Raw genomic sequence first — 22,321 nt, 5'->3', positions numbered from 1 at the left:
GCAATTGCAATAAACCCCATCCTGTATATATGTGTGTATATATATGTATATATGTATATATATATATATATATATATATATATATATATATATATATATATATATATACGCATATACATATATATACATGTGTGTGTTCTGTCACAGTTTTATGTGATTTCACATATAATGGAGACCTAAATCATCTTCATTAATTATGATGCAACCATCGACAAAAATATCAAATGAAGAAAAAATAAATACAAATCCAAAATCACTCACAAGGAAAACAGCACTAACCAGTAAATAAAATGTCAAGCAACAAAATTAAAAGGGATGAATAAAAAAATTCTCAATTTCCAGTTTTCTCAACTATATCAAGTTTTCTGTGAGGTAGGGTTAGTGATCTTTTTTTGCCCCCACCATGACAAATTTCACTGTTGTCAGTACTAACTATTCCATTACCATGAACTTCGATTACGTAATTGAACAACAAATTACTTTGGAATATCGAGCTGCTAATTATATAAATCTATTTAACAAATATATAAAAAAGGAACTATAATTAAAAGAAAAACAATACTGAATAATACCAACGTCACACTTCAACAGCGATTGTTTAGCTCTTAAATTAAACTTCCTAATACTTCCCCTAATGTTTACTGACTGCTCACAGCAGTAGTGGTAAAAATATCAGATATGTCGGGATCTTTGTAAATAGGATACCATAAACTATATATCGTTTTCTGTTAACCGCTCTGCAACGTTTTCTATGGTCTTTCACACTAGCGCCACTACGGAAATATAAAGTATGAGCCTTACAAAACCATAAAATGAAGAACATGTGATAACAGAACCAATGTTAGTATATTATTTACGGAAAATACGGAGATAAATTACTAAATGAATGTGCTCAACAAGTTACGAAGAAAACCAATACTATACACGACTACAACAAATATGAAGAAAAAATAAACAAACAAGACACTAGTTTAAAATGATGTACAGGCACAAGAATATGATAAAATTGTAAGTGAAGGAATAATGTATCATAAAACAAAAATATTTCCTTCGCCCTACCCCAAGGTGAACAGTAGCAGATAGTGCGAATTAGTGGACTCGTGTAGACATTGGAGGATTTGGAAAACTCTAGGCCCACCCAGATGACAGCTATGAGATGCAAGACTGGAGATCGAAGTAAAAGCACAGAAAGACACCAATGATGGAATTTCACAGAGGCACTTAGTGTCACACTTCTTTAGAGACGATGCGTTGTTGGTGATATTCAACAAATTTCACAGAGGCCCTTAGTGTCACACTTCTTTAGAGGCGATGTGTTGTTGATGATATTAAACAAAAGCAGACAGAAATTGAAATATACACACTAATAATGAGGGAAGTTAATTAAGAATGATACGGATAGGAAAAAGACAAAACTGACTGCATAAAAATGTAACTATAATAGGAGAGAAAGAGAATTTCAGAACCCCCAATTCTCACAAGCGCGAGGAAGAAGAAGAAGAAGAAGTTTGTTTACATCTGAGATTCGCATCTGTCAAGCTCGGGGTAGCTTCTCCAGTTACCATGGTTACGTTGAGGCCTAATTTCATAGATGGTTCTTGAAATATAGGCCAGAGATGATCACAGGTCATCCGGCTAGAGATGGAAGTTTCTCAAATAAGCCTGGAGGTTCAAGAGAAGAGTTCGGGAAATGGCGTTACGGTGGAAGCCCTTCTGTGCCGCCTGTGCGGGGCTCAAGACACCACCAGGATGTTGCACCTGTCGGATACTTACTGCATTGGCATGTCTGCTACTTCGAGCATCTTCCACTTACTCGACAGTATTTCGGCTCTGCTGAAAGTTCAGGTATGTCGCTAGGCTTAATGGTTAGCCTACCAGGACTAGTATTGGCTAGAAATATCGTATAACACTATTGCCTTTGTCGCGTTCAGTATTATGACAGAACACGTCTATGGACTTTAATTTTCACAAGCCAAAAATTGAATCTTTCCTAGATCGACCCCCAACAAGGCTTGGGGGTCATTATCTAAGACTGCCTTGTTTTATCTAAGACTGATGTTTCCTTAGGGTCATTATCTAAGACTGATGTTTCCTTGGGGTCATTATCTAAGATTGATGTTTCCTTAGGGTCATTATCTAAGATTGGACTGCTTGGCAGTCACTATCTAAGAAAGATCCGAAAAACTGGTATAAAATCAATGTTTTGGGTTGCTAAGTTATCCTTCATGAGAGGTACATAGTGTCAAAACTAATGACAATTGCAAAAAGGCAGATTAAAATTAACACACCCTAACCTGACCTTACACTGAGTACAGCATCCTACCCATGAATAGGAACCACTTGAACTTCCTTTAATCTTACCCACAAAGTTAGATGAAGGACAGTTCAAAGCATGCATCCTAACCTTACCTAACTTACCTAACCTAGAGTACATGCCCAAACTGACCAGGATGGGGCTTATGTAGTCACCCCCTGTACCCCCTAAAAACTGTTGAACAAGTTATTGTTCACCTTATTTTTGTTCACCTTATTTTTGGAGGCTAATGTTTATAGATGAATACACTAGGAGGAATCTCATGCCTTAGGTTAAGTTTGAATCCGAGGAAAAAATATGCAGAGAAAAAGATAATTATGGCTTTGCAGCTCCATATTTTCTTGTGATGAAGAAAACTATACAAAATGACTTGCATACCTCATAGATTTTGCAATGTTAATTTTACTTGATGTCGAATTGCTTTTAAAACATTTAAATTCTATACTGTAATCCCTCTGTTACTAAAAACAACGTAGTATACAAACAATATTTTGCACATTATTACAGACAATTGCTATAATTCATTCTGAGAATTTTAGTGATGCTGCAAAAGTAATGATTTTACATTTCAGGAGGAGTGTGAAGAGTCAATGCCTAAACATGTATGCGTTGCATGTTTCAATACCGCTGTTGATATTCAAGCGTTTGTTGATTCAGCTGTTAACTTTCAGAAAAGTACAATTTATCAGTTGTATCCAAATGCAAAACTGGAAGAAGTTCATGACTTAACTTTTACAGCACCTAGTCAGCATTATTTTCAAGATACCAACAGCTTGTTTCATTGTGATAATGTGGAACAGTGCAGTCAGCAGCCTTTAGACAAAGTTTCTTCAAAATTTACATCATTTAGTGAAGGGTGCTGTTCAGTTGACGAAGTTGATAGCCAGGGGCACCATACTGAAAGGTCTATACAAGTTAAGGATACTGGATACAATATTATAACAGAATTAATTGACCCAGGCATTGATCCCAGTAAAAGTTCTCCTGCCGAAGCTGTCATTGAAATATCACCTTCGACAGATCAAGTATGCCAAGTTTCCAAAAGCGCTGCCAATGAGAACGACCCTTGTGAAAGTGTTAATGGCAGTAAATGTGAGGAAGCATTACAGGGACATGAAAAAAATACTATTTCTAATGGCACAGACAAGAACAGTGATACCAGTATCTCAGAACAAATAGATGAAGTAGAGGAATTGGCATTATCTAAGAATGGCTGCAAGAAATGTCCAACCTGTGGTAAAACCTTTTCCCGACAAAGCCAGCTTAAAAGTCACTTGATGAGTCACAGTGAGGCCAGGCCATTTATGTGCACTATATGTAACATGAAGTTTAAATACAGAAGAAACCTTGTTGAACATTCCAGCATCCATGATGACCCCCCTTCTTTTATATGCTCGATATGTGGTCTTACTTTTAAACAGCGGAGCAAGTGAGTACTGCAAGAGTTTTTCATTGATTTACTTTTGTGTGACAGAATTACTATCCTAACTAATTCTTATTATCTTTGTATGCTCCTCAAACATTTAAAATCAAACTGTGGGACTATCGGAATTCTGATTTGTGAGAGAATTCCATCATTCTCTTTTTAATTCTTTTAACATTTATTGTAAGTGTATAACATTTTTTATAAATTACTGATAAAGGTAGTCTATTTTTAACAGAAAACCTAATGATTTATAAAAAATTAAAGATAAATTACAAATTTAGGAAGTGCCTGAATGTCACTCTTCAACTTTCTGAAACAATTCAGTCCTGTTCTATGAGCACAACATGTACAACATGAAATTCATTCATAGAATAGCATGTTAAGACAAAAGGCAGACCGATATAAATGTGTACCATATTGTATTAAGCATTGTTAATGTGAGACACTTAGCCTAAGCTAATTAAGAAACATAGATAAGGACAAGAGGCTGACTGACTTGGTAATTTTTTTTTTACCGACTACACTTTTGTTTCTTTTTCATAACAACTTCATTTTTCTAATTTTTGTATTATTTTATTGAAAATGCACAAAATCTCATGTATTGAATCTGTCAAAACTCCACTGTATCTTTAAACAGTGAGTTACCACATGCAGTATGCCTTCCACAGCACATTAGATGGTACTAAATGTTCTTTGCAGCATCCCTTCACCCCTTTTCATCCATTCTCTATGATGTCCTTTCACTGCTGTCCAACTTCTCTTACTTTGCCTTGTCCCATTTCCAATTCACATTACAAGCAAATCCTTTGGAGAGCCCTATGAGTCTAGTAATGTGACTTTGTAGTGTTGTTCAACTATGTACAATATTGTGCTAGTCATAATAATCCAAGAACTCCTACAACTTCCACCCTCATACTTTCTGATTGACTACTCCTTTCCCTGTCTGATAACATGCCCAAATCATGTGTGTTAACTAACCTCTGTACACCCTCAACTCAGCCCCTTCTTTTGTGATGTGGAAGAACTGATGTCCCAGTAAAACATGCATGACTCGTTAAATATTATTACTGTATTGTATGCACAGTATAGTTCCATATGCAATTAAAAAATTTCTTTCTTTCCAGTTTGCTGAAGCATGAACGAACCCATCAAAAAGTTAACAGGATAAGTTTCCAGTGTAATGTTTGCCATAAGCGGTACTCACAGTCAGCTCACCTGAAAACCCATATGAGGAATATGCATGGAGGTAAGGACCTGACAAATTTTAATGTTGAAAGCAAAAACTTCTGTATAATTTTATGAAATGCTGTGAACTTTATTATGTGAATACCGAGTATGGTATTATCTTGACATAAAAATCCTTATATAGGATTCAAGGTGTTATAAATTTATAATTCATGGTTTTTTTTAATAGATACCTTGCAGAATTTTGTAAGGTGTTTGGCATACCTTTAAGTAACTCCCCAATTTATCTGACTTCTTTATTTATTTTATAAGTCACTTTATTAGGATGTTTTTTCTTTGGAAAACCAAAAATAAGATACATGTATAAAGTTACTGAAGGTGACATCAGTTTTACAGCAGACTTTCACAGTTACCTAATGACTTGATCGTTTTGTTATTCAGTTCGAAATGGTGAGTGGAACTATTTTCTGGAACCAGAATTTAAGAGGGTGTCCAGTTAAGGGGACTTAAAATACAATGAGTCCTAAGCCCAGAAAAAAATATAAGAGAATTGAGGGCATGGCTCTCCCCCTTGACAAAACTGTTATAGAAGTTTCTCTCATTATTCAAGAGATGAGTGCAAGCACAACTGGTTACATTAAGTCCAATAGACATTGGCAGCAAAATATTTACAGTACTACACTATTGGTTTACCACTGAGGGGATCTGAGCAGCAATGGGTTTGGTTATTCCATGAAAGACCCCAAATAAATGTGGTAATTTCTGAGATTGTGACAAACCCTGGGAATCTAGTGAGATCAGCAGAGCAGTGCAATGAGCCAACAGAATAAGTAAATACCCTTTGTAAGAAGGAATTAAGGAATTCTGTGATATCAACCATGTCATCTTGATGTCTACACAAAACTCCTGGGGTTGACATGGTGGTGTTATTCATTTCTGGACCCACATGCACAGAAATGGGGAACCTTAGGCTTATAAATCCTGTCATTTTCCCTAATGAAGTTACTGCACAAAGAATTATCCAGAACAGTCTCATTGATGTTAGTAGCACTACATTGGCCTTAGCAGGAATTTTCACATGATATTTTTCTTCTATTGGACATCACCATGCAAAGCTTTTAAAAATTATAAAGAGTGCCATTTCAGAAGATTTTGTCAAAACTTCAATACCCCAGAGAACATCCAGTGATTTCTCAAGTCAGAACTTTTTTACGGGCTCTGATACAAGGGGTTATATGACTAGACCAGATTTCAGCAGTGGACTTTTACCAGGCAAATTATGCCATATTTTGCACTTGCCTCTTAGAATTGCAGGTTTTTCCCATTTCCGATAGTAACGAGAAACATTTCATTATCTCCTGTTTAAGGTTCCATTAAATTATGAAAGCAAACAGTCTTTCCTTAACATACTCTTTGAAATTCTAGGACACGATGATGAAATTTTAGAGGGAGATACTTAGATCTTCATTTACACCTCAAAAATTGGTCTCACACTGGGAGAATGGCAAAGCAGCAAGCCCTTCTTTCAACATTTATTAATTTATTGAATAACCATTCACACTGTGAGCAATAATGCATAAAATAATAAAAGGCAAGTGGATCTTGTTTGTCCACCTCAATGTGAAAAATGGAGTACTGGGAACGTACATTCATACACTTTCGTATCAACCGGGCAAACCACAGCTGCGGTGGGCCGACGTACACAGCGTGGCTGGTGCCATCAAGCTCGTGCATAAAACAAAAGGTTTGTTTTTACTACAGAAAACTATTTGAAATTCTGAATTTCTAATGTATATTCTGGAGTTATTTTTATTAGGCTATACACTTATTTTTTTCAGACAACCAAGGTTATGTATGTGACCAGTGCAATGCAGTCTTACAAAGTCGGTCCTCTTTACGGCGCCATGTGGCAACAGTCCATGCAAGTTCATCGAAGTTTTTATGCCCACATTGTAACAAGGGTTTTAATAACAGTCAAAATTACCAAGGTATGTGTCTTGTCAGTGTTGTATATCCTATTTGACTGCCTACATGATACCCTAGAAGACTTGCTTCTTTGCCCAGTAAAGAACCTATCTTTGTAAGCCCAAGGCTTTTAAGTTTTTTTTATCTACCAGCACATGTGAATCAAAAGGTGACTATAAACTCCATACCCTACTGTCACAGAAAAGCCATTCTGAAAGCTTAATGCAGTACTTCAGAAGATCCAGCATCCAGTCTGAGGGCCAGGGGGTCAAGTAACTAGGGTTGTAGCCATCTCTAGTCCTTTGAAAGAAATATGGACGTTGGCTCAATTATTAACTTTGACTTATGGAGGTCAACAAATGCATTTTAAGTCTTCTTTTGCTTTACTAGATCAACCGTATTCAAATACAACTGAACTAATTTATAATGTCATTCTTTCTTTTTTTTCTTGCACAACAGGTCACATTAGAAGTCACACTGGTGAAAGACCATACTGTTGTTCAACTTGCAACAAAACCTTCACCACATCCAAAGCTCTGAGCAGACATCGATTAATCCATCAGGGAACAAAGTCACACAGGGTTTGTTACTTCTGCCTTCGTTGTAGAGATGGAAAATTCAAATTAAATTCCTAGATCACGGACCAAATGACAAATAGATATATTCTCTGTTGCAGGATTTCTCATACTGTGTTTACAAATCTTGTAACCCAGATTTGAATTTACTGTACTTTTTAGATAAGTTTTAGAAACTTATTGGTATTTTTCATGACTCATTTTGAAACAGCAGGTTTCAGATATCATTTGGTGTTTTTAGGTAAAGGGAATCAAATATAATACATTATTGTAAATTGTTCAGAAAATGGATTTGTTGAAATCCATTCAATAATACAGTACAGTACCTATTTTTATTACACATGATAAAACGTTTTAGGAACCAAAGGAAATTGAATTTTGTTGTATCTGATTCCTCTAGATAATATAAGTATATGTAAGAAGATTAAGAGCTTGTAATATGGTACTGAAGATGACAGACAAATTTTGTTGTTTAGAAAACTTATGTCGCATATATTTTTCGGTATAAACATTTTGTTCTTCAAGGTAGTACTATATGTCATATAGTACGCTACTTTGCGTAAAAGGTGCTCTGTTACTCCATGACGTCCATGTCTGTTTTCAGTGCTCACAGTGCGGAAAGGCTTTCCTCGAACTGTGCGATTTGAAAAGGCACGTGAAAAGGCACCTGCTGAAACGAATTAAGAACGCAAGTAAGGACTTGGCCAGCAAATGTCAAGATGGTGCTAATATGCCCGTGCAATCGGTGGCTGCTGGCATGAACTCTCTCAGTTTAATGGTCCTCCCTGAGTCGCTCCTTTTCACTGAATCTCAACAACTTCTGGATAACTCTGGATCATCTGCAACTGAGGTAAATACATTTTGTACCTTTCGTTTTGGAATTTTCAAACGGCTAATTTTCGTGTTGCTAGCAGTAACGCATTGTATGTATTTCTTATTTTTGTTACCTAGAAAAATAGTATATTATCAATTTTCAAACTTTAAATTGATCTGTTTTCATTTTTTTCAGATTATCCTCCCTCACGACAAGTTGAACACAGTCAAAACTGTGTCAGCAGAACCAGTCTTAGAAACTAGCTTGTTAGAAAACACACAGTACAACATGCAGCCAGGTTCAGGTCCATTGTCAAAGGAATCTCACATCTTGAGAACTGAGGAGGAAGTACTCAGAGCCTCAGAACTTCTTCCATCTCCTCAAGTGCCAACAGCTCAAGAAGTGGAAACTGTTCCTATCCTCAATAATACTGCTGTACTTCAGCCTCCTGAAGTTATTAGTGACATAGAAGCCACCTCACTTCATTCTTCTTCAGTTTTACAGTCAGAGAACATAACTGTAAACGAAACCATTACTCATGCAAATTCCAATCGCGAAGCCTGTGCGCCATCGGAATGTCGTAGTGATTCCGAGTCTGCAACAATGGTTGTGCTATCATCTGTTGGTACTACATCTGATTACTTGCCTGTAGCCAATCCTGATACTGTCATAGAAGGTACAAGGTGTCAGCAAAGTGAAAGGGTACTTAGTCATGCTACATGGTAATGTTTAGTACGGTACTTTTGTTTTAGTCTTCCTTACAATTAAAGTGCCCCGGGTACATTTTTGGGCTTTGCATGGCTATTTATAAGAAAATGTCTATGTAACCTGTAAACCTCTTAGTTTACTGTATGCCTTAACACCTTATAGGTGCAAAAATACTAGTGTTGACTTCATATTAAACTGGAAGAAATGGAGACAGTGCTAGGTGAGGTATCTTAAATTTTTTCATTTACATATCAAGTCCTTGATAGGCTGTGCATCTTTAGTCTCAAGACGTATTTTGAGAATTATTTTTTGCTTTGTACCTTTCTCAATTTCGATTACTTATTTTCAAGGGATTTGGTCAAACTTTACTTATGCCAAAACATCCTTGTCTCTTTTCAGTGTTACTGCACTGCCCATGAAAATGAACAGTCCTTCCTTTTACCTATTTGTTCGAAGTCATAATACAATACTAAGAAAGTTCTCACACATCTATTTTGAGTTTGTCATCATTCATGAATAATGCCAAGGAAATAGTTCTTAGTGTTGCATTCCGCATATCATTTGTTGACCCAAACCCTTTATATAATTTTGTTTAACGTATGATCTGTTATCATTCTTTTCCAGACTATGAATCATCACACATTCCACCTAAAATACAGAGAGAACTTGTTTGACTAGCACATGAGCATTTGCCTTTTAATTTTCCACTGGGTTCGTGTCTTTGGTCCAGTAATTCCTGAACTTTGGCTTTGCTGTACCTTGTATTCTTAAGATCATAATCCTGGTTACTGAAGTACAAGTAAGGAGACAATGATGTCTCCTAACTTTGTTTGACCACTCCTACTCTTTACCATCAAAGCATTCTTTATTCCTAGCTTTTCCTTTTGGTGCTATACTCTTGGCTATTTAATAGTCTGCTGAGTAATTCAGTATTTTATTGACTTCAAAAGTAAAACTTTATTAAAAAGTGAAATCTATTATAGCTTGGTTTCCAAAAGGAAAGACAAATTTCCTTGGCTCTCGTTTCTCAGCTGATAAAGATCTTCATGAATGTAATTTCATCATTCACATATTTTAATTATTCATACTTTGTCCTTGTCGTTCTTATGTTGGGAAAAAAATTTCAAGCATTCAAGCTTGTGTACCCTTTGAGTAAACCTGAGGTAAATCTACTTGTGACTTCTTGGTTGGTTATAGCAATATCTTTACAGGCGGTCCCCAGTTTCAGCGAGGTTCCGTTCTTCCACGCCCGAAAAGTCGTCGTAACCCGGAAAATCGTCGAAAATCGTCAAAAATCATAAGAAAACCTTACTTTAATGCTCTGGGTGCATTAAGCGATGCTTCATTATTATTGAGTTTACATCAAAAAACCTTCAAATTATGATTATTCTGCCGTTTTGGGGCCATATTTCTTCCATCAGGTCGGTGATACGGCGTCGTAACCCGAACATCACGTCAAATGCGCGGAAATAATTTCTGATGAATATATTTGAAAAAGCGTCGTAAACCTCGGAACGTCGTAAGCGGAACCCGTCGTAAACCGGGGACTGCCTGTATTAGTGTTTAAATGATCCTCCTGAGTAGGTGCCCTCCTGTAAACAATGACTTGACTATGTGCGATAATAAAGATACACATTTACATTTTTTTAAGTGCTCATTTAGTTCGTTTAGTTTTATATCGCCATCTTAACATGCCCTGTGATATCAAGCAAATAATTTGACAAACAGTTGCTCACTTAATCTTAATCACCTACAACAATAGGTGCATACCTTTACATGTTATGGAATGTTAATATTTGTTAATAATTCCTGGGAAGTAGTACAGTTTACACAAAAATTTAGGATTTTCTTATAGATGTGGTCCAAATTTTGGCGAGTACAGTATTCAACTCAGTATATTTCCATGTGCCTGTGAAAGTACTCTGGTAATGCTGTTAATGCATAATGTCATGTCAGAATCTATTGTCAAAGTTTTGTAGCAATGTACTTAAAATTAAGACAGAAAGATAAGATTTATGCCAAATTTAGTTTTAGTTATGTTTGTAGGTCTTCAATACTGTAACAAAATAGTACAGGGACCAAATGGAAATTATCTTGATTAATACAAAACTGGATAATATTAAAATATAGAAATAACATTATTTGGGAGAGTAGGCATGATCACTTTTTATCGAAACTCATTTGAATAATCTGCCAGTTGATTATAGGGATTTTTGCTCACAAAAGAACTCATTATATTTTATGAAAAGCAGTTTGAGAATATTTTCAGGAATACAGTACAAAGGGTAAATGGGTGCATTTTAGAAACTGCTGACAAAGACTTTACATGCTTGAAACTACTGTTATACCTGAATATTTTTTAAGAATTCTTTATTGTTTGTTATGTATTGATAGCTCTTTAGTTTGAAAATCAGAGGGCCCAGTTTTTATTGGGCTTCTGCAAATTTGTTCTTAGAGAAACAAGAATGTTTCTGCTAATCATGTTTTTCCTTATTTAAAGATTTTTCATAAGTTACTGTTTGTTTCGACTTATTTTACAAGTAGCCAATGTTTAACGGTTATCTAGTCACATACTACATATCTAGTCTATAAACTGTGATTGATGTGAATGTGGACGAGTTCATTATGAAATATAACGTACAGAAATTTGTAATCCTTTCTCACCCTTAACATACTTTTATGCAGCTCAAATGTTTGTACAGGTTTTACTCATTTATCATAGAAAAGGTTCTCCACTGAATGTAACCAACAGTGTCACAAGAGATGGTCATGATTGCAAAATAGTCATGGAGTAAAAGATTTTCCATGCCCTGACTGCAAAAAAGCAAATTGGGAGAGGCCACAGACTGGATCAGTTTCGGTCAGAAAAGGTTGAACATACCTGTTACCAAGCAGGCACAGTAAAAAAAAAAAAAAAATAGTGGCTGCAGACTGGATGAAATGGAGAAGATAAACGACTATCCTATTCACTGTATAGCACACTAGTTTCTGAAACACAGATTTCTGAAGGCTACTTCATCAGAATTGTTAGAGATGCCAAGCTGGAAATTCATTTAAAGACATGCTGGTGCCAGAGGTGTCGCCATCTTTGGCCCCTAATACCATAATTAAAAATTTGCATCTTAGAAAAATTCCCATTGCCAGTGAATAAGAAATAAAAGTTAGCAGTCTGACCATCTTGGATTTGATAACTTTTGATTAGTCTTTGAACATCGGCAGGATTTCATATTTCAGTAACATCACTTAAAAGTCCTGAAAGTTCTGATGACATAACTGAACAGGAAATTGTGTTAGATATTCCTGAAGAATCTCAGTGAAGAAAATCTTTCTGCCGCCCTTCACTTCGGGTAGAAAAGTCAGTGGATTCGGCTGTCAGACTTTTACCGTAAGTACTGGATATTTAAGGATTTTAGATGCCAAGAATGTTTGGCATTTTTTGGCAGTACCCACTGTTGGTTTGTAGTTATCTTGTTATTTTTGGAATCCTTCTAATGTGACTTGAACTAGTTTTGGAGTAATTCCCCCGTGAATGAACTGCACAGCCTTTTAGTAGATGTTTCTCAGACTTGAGGCTGGGTGTTAGCAGGAATCTGCTACACAAAACTTTGTAGCATAGAATGAAATTCCTTGTGGGGGCAGATGGCATTACAATTCAGTCCACCTGCACTTTCTAACAGACTTCGTTGGGGAAGAGACAGAAGAGATCTTTCAATGTGCAGTGAGACTACCCTATAAATACCACAAGAGGGCTAAAATTTACAGGCCTCAATGTATCATGGATTTAGAAGGACCCTTACTGCTTACTGAAAACCATCTTGCCTCATTATTATGTGCCAAACATTATATGTTACTGTATATAAGAGGGGTATGCCTTGACAGGCTTTCAATAACTTATTCACTACGAAAACAGTAGTTCAAGCATTGGTAGGCTTTGTAACCGAAGCATTTACAAGAGGTGCAAAAAATTTATGAATTTTTCCAATCTTTTCTTTCCTCAATCTTATGAAACTAGCAATAAGCTTAACTAAAAATGACGCTGAATAACAGATATAATCATTCTTAGGCATAAGATGTTTGATAACCCTTTCTAGCCTGTGAAATACGACCTAACCTTATAACTCTTTACATCTTGAGGTTAGCCTCCATACATATATCATATTTCCACTGTCTATGACCATGAGCTCATACTCGACACCTTGGATTTTGTTCGAAAATGTCACCTTATGATGTTAACATCACAGTAATTAATGTATATATTTCATTACTAAGAAGCTATCACAATTAAGAGAACGGCTGACATTTCTTTCATCATTGCCCTCCAAATATAACTCAATGCCGCAACAAAATTGGCTCTGCATATCCAAATATAGAAATATGGTAGATGTTTCTATGCTACTTGGTGAAAGTAAAACAAAAATATTACATAACAATATGATCACTGCCAAATAGGTTAGCCCATCATTAACCATGTAATAGATTAGGTCTCTCTCTCTCTCTCTCTCTCTCTCTCTCTCTCTCTCTCTCTCTCTCTCTCTCTCTCTCATTAGTCTAGTCACTAATTGATGATCTGCGATCGTGAAACATTTTCACACCCTCATGGCTGAACACTTATGTGCGAACTACCTGGCAAATTTTAATATACATCTCATTAATGGGTCTGAAAGCACAAAACGTGCATAAACCAAAGTAAAATATGCTTAATCTCTAAATTGGTAGTTTCTTGGATTTCATTTGCTTGAAACATTGAGATGAACACAACAAGCTAAATATCTACATTACGTCCTACTGAATGTAGATTTAAATTGTATAAAACAACTAAGGCCTTGGGCATACTACGTGTATCTGTCCTCTTGTGGGGTGCTAGCGTGTACATTTACACACATGCATTACATATAACAAAAAAAAATAAATTCACATACACAATTTTATATATATACACACAATGGGTGTGTACTGATTATGCCCACATACAATCACATACACTGGTAATCACCGGATCACTCTCTCCGTGCATGCGAGAGAGAGAGAGAGAGAGTCAGTCTTGTGACTTGGTCGCAAGGCTAGCCAGAGGAAATAGCCATTCCGGCTAGACCCTACTGACGAAAGCTCATCCTCGCATCCCACTTTGGCTGCTAGCCAAAACAGCCGCGCCAGCGGATCGTGATCGGACTTTATGCAACACACTGACACATATATCTCTCTTCATCGTCGCCGAGAGAGAGAGAGAGAGAGAGAGAGAGAGAGAGAGAGAGAGAGAGAGGGCCCAAGCAAGCACCAGCCAATAGAGAAACCAGGACTAGACTCATTCTCCAACAGTTTGTAGCTCACTGACCTGCCCCAGGGCGTACATTTATGTGGCTTGGTTAAAAACTTTGCTATCCTGATATAGAATCTCTCTTTTTTTCGTTTTGCCAAATACTGTAACATCGTTACGTGACAACAGCAGTGTCCCTGAAGTGCATAAATCTAATAATCTCTACGCAATCAGGAAATATTTCTGTACAACTGAAACTCGAAAATACATGATTCTTATTTCAACAAATGAAAGAGGAATGAATTAATTTTAGCTATAAGTCTACAAGGTGGTTATCTCTCTTAAGTATACTATGTTCTGTAGGCAACCAGCAATCAAATTATGAAGAACTCAACAATAACAAACATATGTGAACTTGAAATTCAGTCCTGAAAACGTAATATTAACAATCAACTAAAAAGCGTTTACCGAAAGCCTAATAAAATTAGCGTTACGGATTTTCCATCAAATCACACAATCTTGAGCATCCATCATATTTGCAATGTTGTTAAAAAATATGATATAAAAGTATAAAATATTTGATCTATAGTGTACAATTTTCAGACTAACTATTTTGTGGATATTAGTAAACTGATATTTCAAAAACACCTGTGAAAGATTTCTGAAAGGAAGGTTCACTGCTTCGTCAACAAAGAACAAATACAGCAATGAATTATTGTGTCTTGATTTCACTCTACTGTAGAGCCACCCTCTAATGCAGAGTAGCTTGCTTGATATATATATATATATATATATATATATATATATATATATATATATATATATATATATATATATATATATATATATATATATATATATATATAATTTATAATTTTGGATCACGACAAGATATTTACTGCAGTAGACCAGACCAACATAGCCTATAGACAGTAAATCCTTCATGAAATGTGTAGTGGTAGGTTTTGAGATGTGCGCTAATGCTATGTGCAATGGCTCACGTATGCCAGCTTCAGCATCTGAAAATGATAGCTGGCATCTCACGCATTGTTTACTAACCGTTAAGTCAACATGCAGAAGTTTCTCAAGGCAATTTCTCCCGGTTCCAGCTAGCGAATTTCACGTGACTCCATCACATAAGATCTCAGGCTACAAGAACGATAAAATAATTAGTCTTAACACTTAATTGTATCTTTAAAGGTGCGTTAACTGAAACTTGTCAAATCATTCAAGGTAGAGGCGTATAAGAGATAGACGTATCTATAACTTAATGCAGTCCAATGTATCAATTTTCCTTCTATGCTGCGTTTTGGCAAGAACAAGAGAATACCTGTCACCTGATCACGGCGATACCTTTAACTTTTTCTCACGAATATTACCGACTTTTCTCCTTTCCCTAAGACAATTTTCAGGTATATGTTGCCACATATTTATTATCATTAACTTGTAAGGTCCCCTGAATCTGAACACGTAAGGTTATCAGATCCCTTGAAACTTAAACGTTTCATACGAATACTGACCTAAATAAAATTTCATTGATATCTAAAATGCAGATTCAGACTCAAATTCTATATTCAATTCAGCTCAAACATTGTCGCCTGAACGCAAGCATATTTTTATCTCTGACAGAGTGTGACTTCTGACGTCATCACAGCAGACGCTATCAACAAGGAAAGCCTACCCCAAATGCATCTCAAGATAACCAGTACTTTTTCACTGAAGTGGCGTACAACAAATGAAGTTCTCTCTCTCTCTCTCTCTCTCTCTCTCTCTCTCTCTCTCTCTCTCTCTCTCTCTCTCAGAAATAATGGATTACAATAATGTGGTTTTGAGTTCTTTGCAGTTTTTCATATTGTTTACTAATTCTCCAATTGCTGAGTAGTTATACGACCAAGTGAACTATCATTATGTGCAGGTAATAATAATAATAATAATAATAATAATAATAATAATACATGTATATATAACAAATTATAAATGCTTGCATATTTTAGGGTGGTATTAAATATGCATATCCAGTTTCTCTCTATATAGGGATGAAGCTGCAGACCCAAATTACCAAACCCCTTTCCAGGGGTCTGACATTAGAGCCACGTAGGCTGATCGGTTTCCCGTTTCTCTCTGATTGTAATCATGACCGGTGCAAGATACCCACAGACCCTTCCTTAAAATTTGGTAACTAAGATCAACACCCAAACAAATGAGGGAATAGCACATAGAGAAAAAACACAAAAAGTAATGGTAATTCACACCACAAATATACACAGTAACGATCCTACGGATCTGCCTGTCGTCAACGCATTTCCAGACACACAGAATCACTTGGTGGTCGATCCTATACAATAAATCTTGAAGGCACAAATAATGCTGCTCAAAGTGCTTTGCAACTCAGCTACTAGCACAGAGACAACGTCAAAATCTAAGCCTAATAGGCTCTGCTATAGATTTTGGCAAAAACCCGATTCTACAAGCGTCATGTACCACGCCCGGTAAACACTGCAGGGAATGTAGGTTGCTGGTTTTTGGCAGCCACGAATTTGCTGTAAAAACAAACCGGTGTCACATGTTGGCAGATGGCGTGGACTATAAATCTCTTAAAAGGATAAAGCAATTCACGGATTGCTCGGTTCGGTGACCACTTTTGACATAAGTCGAAATTTTCTCAATTCTGCAGATTCAAGGGATTCCTTTAGCCTTGTTTACTTTAAGAGACGGGTCTATCGTCGTTCAACTTTCTCATCAAAGTATCAAGATGTCTATTCCAGCTATCTTTCTCATAAATAAACATTTTTTTTATTTCGGAAACCAATAACCTCCGCCAAAGCTGAGTAATCCATACACTACACAAAAGGTCCCTTACCTTTGGTATCTTTTTGCGCAACCCTGTAAACATATGCAGAAAAAAAGACCCGAAAACAAATACGAAGAATCTAAATTAATATAAATCATACAACAGCATAATTTACTGTCATGGTGAAAGCATGTGAGCTATTAAAATAATGGATAACTGATTCCTACTCAAACAAGCAATTAAGAGAATAGTAATTACTCTATCTTTCAATCATCAGACCCGATTGCCTGTCCGAGTCCTCGTGAAGTCCTTTAGAGGTTAAGAGAAAATGTCTCTTGGCCTCCGTCAGTCGTTGTTGGTTTCTCATTAAACATACAGACTAGTCCGGCAAGGTTTAAACTGAACAAGACTTGGATCAGATTTCGGGTTTAGGCCTATCTCAAAGCTAAGCAATTCTTTCTTAACCCTTCAGTAGCAACTGAGAGCCGTTACTAACTTTTTGAGATGGCTGATTTCCTTCCAACTTAGAAAATAATATAATGTTAAACAAGCACAATTGGGACGAAAGGTCAGAATCACCAAAGCCTGCCTTTTCACGCCAGAGGACATTGTCCTAAATGCTGATAAGTCTAATTTGGTGGGTTAAGGGTACATGACTGAAAAGCTGAGTCAGTCTTATTGATGTCAATAACACTGATAATGTAGGGTCCGCTTTAAGGTCATGCAAACTTTTTAGTTTAAAATTGAAAAAAATAACGTTTTAATACCTCGTTCATGAAAAAGTAAACAGGAACGAACAAAATACAAGGCCACACACGTGGCAAGTGGTGCAGCGTTCAGCTGACGTTTGATAGGCTGATACCTGCGTCAGGTGGTGTCAAGAAAAAGCGGGCAGGTCTAGCAACGTTCTTCCTTGAAATTACTTGACAACCGGAGGGCTCTACCCTCCAGGGACCACGCCCTATTGGAGGAGACAAAATGACATGACGGTGCAACACTGTGAAGAAGACTCGGGGAAAGTAAATCCTAATTCCATGAGGTCTGAAGGAGTGGTGGTATCAGGCTAAAGCCTCAGGGTAATGGGTGTCCAAATGTTTAACGGATACCACTCTCTCCCAGCTTTTATGAGTCTATGGCTTCAACTGCTTTCTTTATCCTTCATTACTTAGTACCACCTACCACGTCTGGGATGGTTAACTACATCCAACTACCCGTCGACATCCACACAAACAAAATGGACTGCTAAAGTAGCCTTTACGATGCAAAGGTGAACTGTGATCTGTATTTTGGCAAATCCGACGGACCAAACTTGCTATCTATTTAACTTAAACTTAGCCTCCATGACACGGCATTGATAGGCGCTCTGCCAAGTGGCTCAGTCCTATTGTGGATAAAAATGCGTTCAACACGCAACTATAGGATTGTTTTCGATGTTTTCTTTGCAGTAACTGACTGTCCATTTCTTTCTCTGCGAATTTCATGAACTTTTTGGAAGTAGACACAATCACAATCTGTAGTCAAGTGTAAAAGCTTACATGTAAAAATAAATAAAGTGGTTTGTACAATTCCCAATGACGATTTCCTTTTAGCGAGCAGTTCTATTCCATTACTGTTTTCGATTCCACGAAATGTTCTGCACTAAAATTTCGGGACAGCCAAGGACTACCTCGTATGATTGAGTTAGTTGCTCATTCTTTGATAAACCGTACTAATTGTCCCTTACTTCCAGCTTCTGATTACAATTCTTCTCAATCTCCCGAGTAACATATGCTAGTGATAAGTCTATTTTATTTTCCTCCCGCCATCAAATACTAAACAAAAAGTAATGGATACGAGCGCGCCTGATGGATCATTTCGAAGTTTTTTTTTTTTTTTTCTGAAGAAGAGCCGATGGAACCCAGACCCTTTACAGCGTGTACATAGACGTATCTAATGGCTTCCATGCTTTCGTAGGTTTGCAACGCCAGCAAGGAAACCCGTGCTATCTCGCTAGCAGGAAAATGCACTTACGACTCGTTCAATTAAAACTATGTTGTTTTTTGCTGACCTAAGTGCCAGATTAGCAATCTAAATGAATTGTGTATTTACTTCACAGCGCAAAACTGCAGCTAGGATAGAGAAACGCATGCATGGGTCTAGCAACATCACCGCAACACTTCTGATAAGCTGATATGCAAAACACCTGGAGGAGTCGCATGCAGGAGAAAGGACGTATAAGTGATAAGCACTTACTCACTCTGCTTTCGATTGACACTTTGGTTATCAGTGAGCACTTATGATAGAGTATTTATTGGAGGGGGGGGGGAGTTAGCGGTCCAATATCGTGCAAAGCGTAAGGTCTCAAGTGCTTTTCGTGGCTTGTCGAGAATTTCAAGTGGCCATTGTTTACTAAACTGGTACTAAGCTCTCAGCCTAAAATTTATGCCACGCTTATCAATCCCAGCTGATTGCATGCAACATTGCAAAATGAAATTTGAAGTCACACATTAAGCTCAAAAGATTTTTATATCTTTACGGTGAATTTACAACGAAGAAGCGAAGACGTTGAAAGCAAAGTAAGGAAGAAAAATCAGACTAAAGGAAAAATGATACGTATAGCGTTTTTACTATAATTTCTAGAATTTTTAATGCCATTTGACATTAAAAACAAATGCCCTATAGTCTCGTAAAAATAGTTAACTAATGGCACTTTGTAGGAAATGGGATACTGAGACTAAAACAATGATTTATTCCTGCTATCTGTCACCCAGGACCCAAAAAGCCGAGTCACACGGACCCAATGTTATGCCACAATTTAAAGAGACAAGCTCCTTACATTTCACTAGGCCTATTAACTTCATACTACGTTATCTGTAAATACATCTAACAAATTAAATACTGTTTAAGGGACGGTAGTTAATTTTGCATTGATTCACCTACAAAAAGTTTCTTAAACCAATTTCGTGGATAGACGATAAACGAAGCCAAAACACACGGCCGTGTGACCACGCTAATCTTACACGGAATCTGAGTGCACGAACACGTGCCCGCGCGCGTGTGTAGACACATGGTAAGCTGTTTAATCGTTTCTTTCGATATTTCATGACCTCTGCATTTCCGAAAGGCAAACAAATGAATGAAGGGAAGCGAGAACATTTGACTGAGATGCATGTTTTTTTTTTTTTTACCCTAACCCACGTATCCGGGGTCCAGCACTACAAGCGTTACCCGAAAATATATCCACTGGCCACCTGTATTCCTCAATATTCTGGCTTCAGTGCCCTATATATCATGATAGCCAAGTGGTCAAAGTCATTGCCTATCGTTTCTAAACCTGGCAACGATTCAAATCCTGCCTGGGACGAAGCACTTAACACATAATCCCTCTTGGGTGTAGTTTACCACTAAAGTATAAGGGAAATTGGATATTAAACGATGTATGTGGCTTCATATATAGCGCGTGTGACAAAAATGCACTATACAAGTGTATATATTGAGAGAGAGAGAGAGAGAGAGACGAAGGCAGGTGGTAATGGTAGTTGTCACGTCTCTGGTCGGCACCCTCTTTAACTGGACCCCATCAGTGTTAATAGACCCCATTCCTTTACATCACAACCTTTTTTCGCCAGACTCAGGGACATGCGGACTTGGCACCATAAAGAATGGATAAATTAAGTGGTAAAAAAAAAGTTTTAGTAATCACTTAAATGTATTAATATTCACCCCAGTAACAAGAGTACATGACGCTGTTTCATGTAGACACTACCGAAGTTAGACCTAAACAAATAGCAATTATTTTAAACAATAATAACGCGTCGACTTTTCATAATACGGTATATCATTTGTTACGACCAAAAACGCAATGATTTTGGGATGAAAGTTGATATAAGCAACTTAAAAACTCGGTTGGGTGAGCTATTGCTTCATCGATAGCCACTGGCTCCCAGGTGTGGAACTGAACCATTTCATCAATCATATGTAAATCGCATTTACTCCCACGGAGACTGTAATATTCAACAGCATTTTTCCATATCTGGGTAAACGGCTGTTTTTTTTTTTTTGTGACTACGACATTTGAATATAATCATACAATAGACCACGTGTGGAAAAAATCTTCGATAGACCTATTATGCAAACTCGGTAGCCCAGTTTTTTTACTTTTCATTTTACAAAAATAAATTTACGTGGGACAAACCAAAATAATATGACGGGGTAAACGGTTTTACAGATAATGTAGTTCCGTTTAGTACCATATCAAGTTATAAATTAACATTTCTGTGGAAAAATAAAACCCCAAAATATAACAGCCTAGCGTCACAGTACTAGGATAGGTTATGGCCGTCCAAAATGATTGGTTAAATTTGTTGACGACAATGTAACCAACAAAATTACTGTGAAGACATTTTACTTAAGCCTTTACCTGTCTAGTCTAATGTAAAATTGCCTTACATGTCTAAAGTCAAACATATACCTACCATCACATAAGAAATTAATTAATAATTGACATTGACATCAGCTGTACTCACTTTGGCGCTGACGTCCTTTGTGATAATCTTGCCCCGTTTTAATCAAATTTCGCGTTCTCAAAAGATGTTTTAAATTGTATTTGCACTACACACCGGAACTAACAAAATAGTAACTATGCTCGGGGAGTAACCGTTTCTGATAAACGAACACGGAACACCGACTTCACACAATGCCTGCCATTGTTAGAGTCAAATGAGGGCTTTTAGCGATTTCATTTTCCGTTATTCTTCACTGTTATGCCTTTTTGTATCGTGAATAAGACTTTATAATATTTTCAAAGTGAGATTAGTTTATTTACAGAATGAATAATATCTTTAAAAACACTGACGCAACGAAGGATTACTGAAGAAGCTCAAACAGTGCTCACATAGTTCCAATATACATGTTATTGTCCGTTTTCTATTTGTCAGGTTTAATTTTGTAAGGTTCAAATTACTTTTAGGTTAGCAGGAAAGACAATGAATGGCGCTAACACAAGCAATTCGTGGATTGTTGATTCTTTGCTTGATTCAGTTTTTTTTAATCCTGGGTGAAATTTTTAATCTAGTAAGTTCCTGTCATCTAAACTAGCCATTTTTTGACAAGTTTTCGAAACTCTATAACTAAAACAATATTATTTTGTACGTATATCGCGTCTAATTTCTGAATAATGTTAACCATGCATCTAAATGTGTCCAGTGTTGCATAACAAATAAAACACACTTTTTAGTTAAACTAATTGTAAAAGTAGATCCATTGTACCCACCTTCAACTTCTTGTTTATTTATGGAAGCTACCCTCAGG

The 22,321-nt window shown here is 36.7% G+C and overlaps 1 protein-coding gene and 1 long non-coding RNA gene across 2 annotated transcripts in view; one reads left to right on the top strand and one right to left on the bottom strand.

The window, feature by feature from the left end:
- Positions 1-21,895, bottom strand: part of LOC136855512 (uncharacterized) — a 576,042-nt gene extending 554,147 nt beyond the window's left edge. The window contains exon 1 of the long non-coding RNA XR_010858053.1: positions 21,538-21,895. This is a non-coding gene — a long non-coding RNA (uncharacterized lncRNA). The remainder of the gene's footprint in view (positions 1-21,537) is intronic.
- Positions 1,495-11,636, top strand: LOC136855510 (uncharacterized). The gene is made up of 7 exons (XM_067132616.1): positions 1,495-1,845; positions 2,887-3,743; positions 4,865-4,986; positions 6,764-6,913; positions 7,350-7,471; positions 8,070-8,315; positions 8,475-11,636. Exons 1-7 carry the CDS (start codon positions 1,642-1,644, stop codon positions 9,003-9,005), a joined length of 2,232 nt encoding a protein of 743 aa, XP_066988717.1. The 5' UTR covers positions 1,495-1,641; the 3' UTR covers positions 9,006-11,636.
- Positions 21,896-22,321: the final 426 nt, after the last annotated feature.

The sequence above is a fragment of the Macrobrachium rosenbergii genome, chromosome 31 (genome assembly GCF_040412425.1).
Source record: "Macrobrachium rosenbergii isolate ZJJX-2024 chromosome 31, ASM4041242v1, whole genome shotgun sequence".
Taxonomy (NCBI): Eukaryota; Metazoa; Arthropoda; class Malacostraca; order Decapoda; family Palaemonidae; genus Macrobrachium; species Macrobrachium rosenbergii.
The sequence above is the reverse complement of the archived record's forward strand: the minus strand, read 5'-3'. Positions and strand labels throughout refer to the sequence as shown.

Excerpts from the sequence above, each read along its gene's own strand:
- LOC136855510 (XM_067132616.1), top strand. The coding sequence starts at position 1,642 with ATGGAAGTTTCTCAAATAAGCCTGGAGGTTCAAGAGAAGAGTTCGGGA. Across the intron at positions 1,846-2,886 it reads CGGCTCTGCTGAAAGTTCAG|GAGGAGTGTGAAGAGTCAAT; the intron begins GTATGTCGCTAG and ends TTTACATTTCAG. Across the intron at positions 7,472-8,069 it reads AGGGAACAAAGTCACACAGG|TGCTCACAGTGCGGAAAGGC; the intron begins GTTTGTTACTTC and ends GTCTGTTTTCAG.